Here is an 8,200-nt window from a genome sequence, read left to right on the forward strand (position 1 = left end):
ATGCAATTAGTTTATCTGCAAGCAACCTATTGCTGTAGCTGTGAGGACAGAAGGCGTTATTATGTATACTTTTGGGTGTTGCGTATCTCTGAGCGGATAAGGTATCTGAGCCATTACAAGGTATCAGTGTTCAGGGTTAGAGTCCTACTGGTGAAGCCGACTTGAGGATTGAGGTGAGGCAAGGTGCAGCGCTGTGGCTGTTAGACCTCCAGGTTATCAGGGAGTTCATGGTGAAAATCTGGGAATGTGTGAGATTTAGACCTGGTCAAAGATACCAGAATCTGAACTGTGGATTTTGTGGGAATATCTTATTGTTTTGCGCTATCTCAACAGATAGCTATTAATTAGTGCTTTATGAGCTAAAAAAACATTTTAAGTAGAAACATTAGCAACGCAAACATGAAATATGTTCAGATTTGACTTGAGTTACTACACTTGCAAGGATGTTGAATTTAGTCATTTATGTCAATTTAGGCTAATGATCCAAAGGTCTCTACAATAACATACCAACACAAAGGATCTTACATAAAAAACTTGTTTAATCTGTTTTTGTAGGAAACCAGATGATCTACCATCACATCAAATATGGAATGCACGTTATGAAGCATTTCTCTGATTTCTGGCCATCACTCAAAGGATCCTTCCTAGGTTTATGCAAGAAACCTGTGTGATATAGTTCTGGGTGGTGTATGACACCCCACAGAAAACATGGCAGGATCTTACTGTAGAATTGTGAAACAATAGCATATTTTATTGTCCTTATGTGACGTTTACATTATTTTATTCAGATTTGACCTAACTTACCTGACATAAAAGCCTTTCCTTCAAAGGGGAGCGGTTGAGTCAGTGCAGTATAGTTGTAGATGGTCTGAACTACTCCCATATCAAATATGGAGTCATTTTACGGTAGCATCTTGAAATAATGGCATATTTCACTATGCCTTTGCTATTATGTTTTATTGCACTTCTGTGCCTTCAAGTTTAACCTCCCATAGAAATCTTTCCTTTAGAGGTTAGGAGATGAATTTGTTGTTTTAGTTGTATAGTCTATTCCCTTGTCAACTATTGAGGGATAGTACTGTAGAATCTCTTAATAATAGCATATTCTCGACCGAGAATTTTGCGAGTTAATTCTGGTTCTACAAACATAATAATGCTGAAAAACAAAGTTAAACAAGCAACTGCTGAAAAGACCAACTGGTGGCTCATGTGACCGCAGTGTCTTGCACTCGCATTTCTAGTTGGATCACGTCGTAGTATTAATATGAATATAATGATGTCAATAGTAACAATAGCAAATTCTGTTCAGGTTGTGACAGGGTCAGGTTCCTAGAACTCGGCTCCATCTGCAGACATTCCTGGATTTTAATTGATTCTGGTTTTGAGCGTGAATGGCATTTTAATTAATTCACACACACACACGCGCACACGCACACGCATGCATGCACTCCTCTGAGCTTAGTCCGCCAGACATTTTCTTTATTTGACTGAAAGCCGGAGACTGGGCTGACCCCTGTGATGTCATCACGGTGACCTTTTACATGGTCACCCCATCTGCCCTGGCACTGAGCCCAGACCACTTCCATTGGAATGCTGCCGTGGCCCCATTTGTGTGTGTGTGTGCGCACACACACTTTGCATGTGTATGCAAACCTTGCAGTTAATAGGTGAGCGTGCCAGAGAGCTACCGACACGTTTTCCTTTTTTCAAACTTTGCGTGTCTGGTACATAAAAAAAAAAAAGTTAAGCAATCCCCAAGTCTGTGTTTTACACTCGGCAACTCTCTGACGTCTTCTTATTCCACAGCCAAAGGATTTGTATGTTTAACGGTGAAATGAGAACTGATTCTGTCACATTTCACTTATATTTACTTGAAATTATTACTTCATGGGTTGAGCTTCTGCACGCTTAAAGTCAAAATTTTATTCTAACGTTTTTGTTAACTCCATAACCTGGAACTTATGATTTCAGCCCGCTTTGTAAATCTTGTTGAATCACTTTGGTATACAACTAACTTTCATGTAAAAGATTATACTCAGAGGTCAATTATTTACGATGAACAATGCGAAGGGTTGGGCTTACTTACTTGGTTGACTTAAATGCAAACTAAACCCACATTTTTGTAAGGGGAACTTCCGGCTACGAGTACCTTTTTTTATAAATGCAATGTCAGCAGTCGTGACAGTCGTTAAAGGTTTTTAGAAAGAAATCGACGCATTGGGTTCCGTAGCAGCAGGTGCATGGAAAGTTCTCAAACATTCTCATATCCCCCACACTCTGTAGAGCTAGGCTGCACAGCCAATAGAAACTATGGCTCTTAAAGTAGCAGACGTCAAGTCTTAAACCATTTCCCCTGTTTAACAACTTTATACGTTTTAGTCAGAAACGACCCAGAAATGTCTCCACCACGTTTTCTTTTCGACCCAAATGGACCGTTTGCCACTGAAAATAAAGGGATCCGAGGTTTACTTTCTATTTTCTGTTTGCTTTCTACACTGTCTATGCGGACGAAAGTCAGGACGATAACGACCTGTTCCTCTGACACAGGGGTTTTTCCGGAGGACCATTCGCCTGAAGCTGGAGTACGACAAGTGCGAACGCCGCTGCAAGATCCAGAAGAAGAACCGCAACAAGTGCCAATACTGCCGCTTCCAGAAGTGCCTCTCAGTGGGCATGTCTCACAATGGTGAGGACGGCTCCCACGCCCACACGCACGCACACACACGCGCACACGGATACATAACCCCGCTAACACACCTACAGAAACATGAACCCAAACTCAAACAGACACACATTCATAGAAAGACTAACACACACACATATGTTTTCCCGACACCTAAACCTGCAAACTTGTGCTGGGATAGACAGCACACAGAAAAACACACACGCTCACGCACACGCACACATGTGCAGACATGCTCAAGCATACAAAAAAAACAACGAACATTTCTTTACACACTTGCAGTGTGTTCTCACCAACAACCGTTGAGTCTTTAGGCGACATGATAAGGCATGTGTGTGTGTGCAATGTAGTGTTTTTACAAAGCTCCAAGTCACATATTCCACCAAACTGCTTCATCATGCCTCCTTTTTTTTACCCCTCGTTCAAAAATAGACGCGTTGACACACTCCCCCCTAACCTTGCATTGGGACTTCATTAAGCAGGGGAGAGGTCACCCTGCAGTACGGGCTGCATTGTCGCCCTGGGTGAACCCACGCACCCATGAGGTCTGCGTGCGTGCGCTCGTGTGCATGTGCGTGTGTGTGTGTGTGTGTTGGGGGGGGTGGGGGGGGTGACTATGTGTGTGTATGGGAGACCATCTGTCCCTGGTCACGTGGGCCGTGGACACGCTGTGTTTGGAGTGGACGAGGTTAGAGTACGCCGCACGTGGCAGCCGGCCCTCAGCTGACGGTGCGCTTAATTCCTCGAGCTTCTCTGCACCCCGAGATCATTCTCACTGCCGCTTTCCCTTCCCCCCCCCTCCAAGAAGTTGTGTTTTTTGTCAGGCCATCATTGTAAATAAGAACTTGTTCTTAATGATCTGCCTGGTTAAAGGTTTAATAAAAAAAAATTTTTAATAACATGTACGAAAACTGTTGTTGACGATGACTCATAGTCCACACTCCAAGTGAACACCATCCACAATGGTCACAAAGGGACTTATTTGGACACAATGATTATTATAATTTCTCTGCGGTGCAATTCAGTCGTTGATTTTGTATAAACGGTGTCACTAAACACTGAACCTTTAAAGGCTCAGTGTTTAGGTGTTCATCATCTGACAGTTTGTATATTCACCAAAATATATAATTTGGCAATCGCCGTTCAATATGTCACTACCACCAACACCAGCTAACCCAAACCAAATAAAATTTTAATTTGGTTTTGTTAAAGGAACTCGCTAGTACAAAGGACCTAATCTGATGCTGTATAAACAAATTGTATATATGTCGTAATGTGTGCATGATCCAACTCTTAACCCTGAGGAGAACAAGTAGTAAGGATGGTTGAGTTGTTTGGGTGAAAACCATCGAATTGTACAGTAATATATAGGTGTGTGTGTGTGTGTGTGTGTGTGTGTGTGTGTGTGTGTGTGTGTGTGTGTGTGTGTGTGTGTGTGTGTGTGTGTGTGTGTGTGTTTTTCCAGAATATTATCTTGCTCACCAACTTTTTTTATCAGAAAGTCCATGGCCTTCCCAAAAACCAAATGTGCAATCTTCCATCCATCAGTGCTTTTTTTTTTTAATTTTCTCTCTACTGATCTTTTAGCTACCTTGGTGGGCGGGGGTCACAGCTGGAACAGCGAGAGCAAAGTCTGGGGTACATGAGACAGAATGCAATGTGCTCGTGCTCACCTTGTGTCAACACCAACCACATCAGTCGATGACCACCGGTCAAGGTCAATGTCCAGGTCGATCTACTGCTTCAAATAGCTATTTTTGGACTGACGTAATTGTGTGTCTGTGTGTCTATCCTACTTTATGTGTGTGTCTTTCAGTGTGCCGTGTTTGTTTGAGAGAAAAGGTCAATTCAATTGTAAAGGACAACATTAAAACAGATACAGCTCAATGAGAATTTGGTTTGCGTTCAGCTGATCTCGGTTCCAGAAGTTTGACAACGTAGGCCTAATTTCTTGGGGGAGAGTGTAATACTGACGAAAAAAAAGACGGCCGGATTAACACAACGTTCCCTGTTACGTCACGGATATGTTCTTCCTCAGATAAACTCCTGACACGGTCGGAATACATTCAAAGCAAACAAAAGATGAAAGGCCCCGTTCAACCGCAAGCAATCTCACCTGCCATCAGACTTTGGATATTTATCTAGTAAGTCTGAATTGTGATACTGGTATGCAGGATTGCACGTGCTAAATCATGTGACTTGATGGTGAATGCTAGATACGGGTCACTGAGGAGCAGGCTGGGGTGAAGCGCCTTGCGAAAGGATTAGGCTACAGGTTAGGCTGTGCACGTGGGGGAGTCGGACTCGGTAGCTTTTCAGCTTGGACTCAAAAGCCCTAGCCAGTTCACCGTCCAATCAGGGCTGAGGCCTTGGAAGACCTCCGATGTCGTCCAACCCGAGAATTGATTTGAGAAGAGCGATGACCACAGCGGCAGTAGCATTTCTGTCGACAATACTTCCCCTCACACTACAATACGCGCGTATTGGGTTTCATGGGCCGTAATGTCACCAGAGGAGGGGGGCGGAAGGACACCGGAGATGGAAGTGGGAAAGCAGATCTGGGGAAGCGGGACGGCCTATGCTGGACGTTTCTCACTTAATTAATGTTGTGAAACAACCATCGTCGTTCACAGCGGTGCAATATACTGTGACCCCAACGGGTTCAGCTCTTGTCCGAGGCTCGTAAGAGACAGAGGCCAGGACAAACTGAAGCCACTTTGATTGAGAAATCAGTGTAGAGAAATAACTGAATAGAAATTTGATGAATGAAACATTATATTAATGAAACATTTCATTACATTTCTTCATAAAGTACTTAACAAGGTTCCTTGTATCGATAAAGTTGGAAGTCACATGTCAGACTCCCCGTCATTAATAAAATGTATGGTAAAACTTTATAATATATATAAAATTTACTTTACTGAAGGGATGAGGCAGCATGTAGAAAAAAAAAACATTCCTTGAAATTATAAGCAGTGGGTACTTTCTTTGGAGGTATTTAATGTCGATTTAATACAGGAAGTTCTCATCCTTAGTCTCCCCCCTATCTCCTTATGGCAGACAGTCAACCAGCTGACAAGGCCAGGAGTGACAGACTGTTTGCCCTGCCCCCAGCCCGGGTCAGAGACTGATCCCGTCAGCCGTAAGGGGCTCAGAGACGCTCCCTAATGCGCGGCTTAGCACCGGTCATTTCCTCTCATCGTAATTGGACTGGGCTCGGGGCCCAGAGCATCACACATGCTGCTTCACCTGGCCACCATCTTTGCACTCCTGCGTTAGCGGGTTAGCCTCGAGGACTGTGGCCCCACCCTACCCTGTATCAGTTTTTACAGTTTCAGGTCAGATGTACACGACATGTGGGTACAACGGACTCGAGTAAGACTCTAGTCTTTGCGTCGTTTATTTATGTGTGTGTGTGTGCGTGCGTGCGTGTGTGCGCGCCTGGCCACTATGTTTGGATTGAATGGATTGAAATCAGTTTACATGTAATCTCATTAGGGAGTGCAGATCAGGCCGTCTGAGATGCTGCTCTGTAAATACAACACCGTAAGACCGTCTACGAAAACAACACGTCCAGTCCTCACACTTGCTGGTTGTCCTATTTCACCATTGCTCTATTGTTCTGGGCAAGCTGTTTTTCCCAACCCACGGACGCAACTTTACTCATCAGAACTTTGAATTACTTTTCAAATGACGTTAAAGGGTGACCATAAATGAGTGATAAGAAGAGAGAACGGCAGCGATCGTTGAAAGCATCAGTACATCTCTTTCTTTCGTTTTACCAATGAGATGGGTCCCTGAAGTGTGATACACACGACATGTCTGTGTTACCGTCGAGGTAATATCTCGCCTACACTTCTCAGCTATGGTACACTCTGTCCCCTGTCCTGCCCAGTAAGAGGCGCTTGCACAGGGGGGAGTGAGGAAGAAGAACAGGCCCTGGGTAGCTCAACTGGTAGAGCGAGATCATAAAACCAACCGCCTGGTTTGAAAGTTGATTTCCCTCTCGGGACACCCGTGCCCTTGTGGGTTTTAAACGACCCTGTGGGTGCATCAAGCATCAAGGAGATGAGCACGGGTATTTATTTTAACATTCATAATAATAATAACACATTGCATTTTCATAGCGCTTCTCTTGGCATCCAACGACGATGTACAGGAAAAACCTAGACAAATGAACAAACGAGGAATCCATTTTTTAATAAAAAAATGTCGTCATCAAGCTCACAAAGTGAACGTGAACGTGACCATGACGACGCGTTCTCCCCTTTTGCCTCCACAGCCATCCGCTTCGGTCGGATGCCCCAGTCGGAGAAGCTGAAGCTGAAGGCGGAGCTGGTGACGGGGGAGCAGGAGGTGGAGGACCCCCGGCAGGCGGACCAGAAGACCCTGGCCCGGCAGATCTATGAGGCCTACCTGAAGAACTTCAACATGAACAAGGCCAAGGCCCGCACCATCCTCACCGGCAAGACCAGCACCCCCGTGAGTAGTGTGTGTGTGTGTGTGTGTGTGTGTGTGTGTGTGTGTGTGTGTGTGTGTGTGTGTGTGTGTGTGTGTGTGTGTGTGTGTGTGTGTGTGTGTGTGTGTGTGTGTGTGTTTACTGGAATAAGTATCTTAAGAACCTGTCGATACTGATTCATGATCCCATTGCTGAACTGTACACTATATTGAGGTCGTATTTTTGAAGCCCATTAAAATATATATATTTTGCGTCAAAAGACAAATCTCAGACGCCGCTGGGAACCGATTGATTACTTTAGCCTCTCTTGTCATCAGACCAATATCTGATTCGAATATAAATCCACACAATATTTTCATATAAAATATAGAACTGATGGCCTCATGTTGTCAGGCAGTTTGTGGTTTGATCCACGGGGTTCAATGCCCAGCAGAAATGTGCAAACTAAATGTATCCAATGACCTCGCCAGTCGGTGCAGCGGAGTGAAGAGAGTGGGCCGCCGGCCAGGGACAGAAATAACTTGCTCAATCAATGCGCACGGGCCAATGCACTGGCTGGCAAAATCTATTTATAAATAAAATCGAAACTGTCATGATATGCGGAGCCCTGGGCCTCGTGTCCATCCATCACCCAATCCCCTCCTTCTCCACGGCTGCGTTTAAACAATATCTCCTTGTCCTTCCCCTTATTATTTTCTCACTCTACCCTTGAAGAGACGAATCAAGTGTTGATCAAGCCGGAGAATGCCGTGTGGACTCGAGGCCTCTAGAGCCTGTCTGTGCCTCATCAAAGGCGTCCCGCTGCTGAGGTCTGATGGTCACAACCTTCAGACTTTAGAATGATGGAGTTGGAGTCAAATGATGATGTCGAAAAAATCTCCAAAGATTTCGTCTCTTTTTGTCCCTGATTCAGCTGCCACTTTAGACTGCTTTTCTTACTTTGCATTAGGAAACAGAGGCAGGCAAAATCGCTAATGGAACAACTAATAGATCGCAGCCCGCCACTCTCTCTTGCTTATACACTGTTTAATTCGCTCCTATGCAGGAATCAATTTTTT

At 44.4% G+C, this 8,200-nt stretch overlaps 2 protein-coding genes across 6 annotated transcripts in view; one reads left to right on the forward strand and one right to left on the reverse strand.

Moving 5' to 3' along the window:
- wnt7bb (wingless-type MMTV integration site family, member 7Bb) overlaps positions 1-8,200 on the reverse strand; it is a gene marked incomplete at both ends in the record, with an annotated part of 167,665 nt that overhangs the window by 44,086 nt on the left and 115,379 nt on the right. The window lies entirely within an intron of this gene.
- Positions 1-8,200, forward strand: part of pparab (peroxisome proliferator-activated receptor alpha b) — a 33,891-nt gene that overhangs the window by 18,232 nt on the left and 7,459 nt on the right. For all 3 annotated transcript variants that reach the window (XM_084477297.1, XM_084477296.1, XM_084477298.1), the window contains 2 exons: positions 2,548-2,686; positions 6,966-7,165. In XM_084477297.1, the coding sequence (XP_084333423.1) occupies positions 2,548-2,686; positions 6,966-7,165 (339 nt within the window). The remainder of the gene's footprint in view (positions 1-2,547; positions 2,687-6,965; positions 7,166-8,200) is intronic.

Source organism: Micromesistius poutassou (genome assembly GCF_964030765.1).
Source record: "Micromesistius poutassou genome assembly, chromosome: 13".
Classification (NCBI taxonomy): Eukaryota; Metazoa; Chordata; class Actinopteri; order Gadiformes; family Gadidae; genus Micromesistius; species Micromesistius poutassou.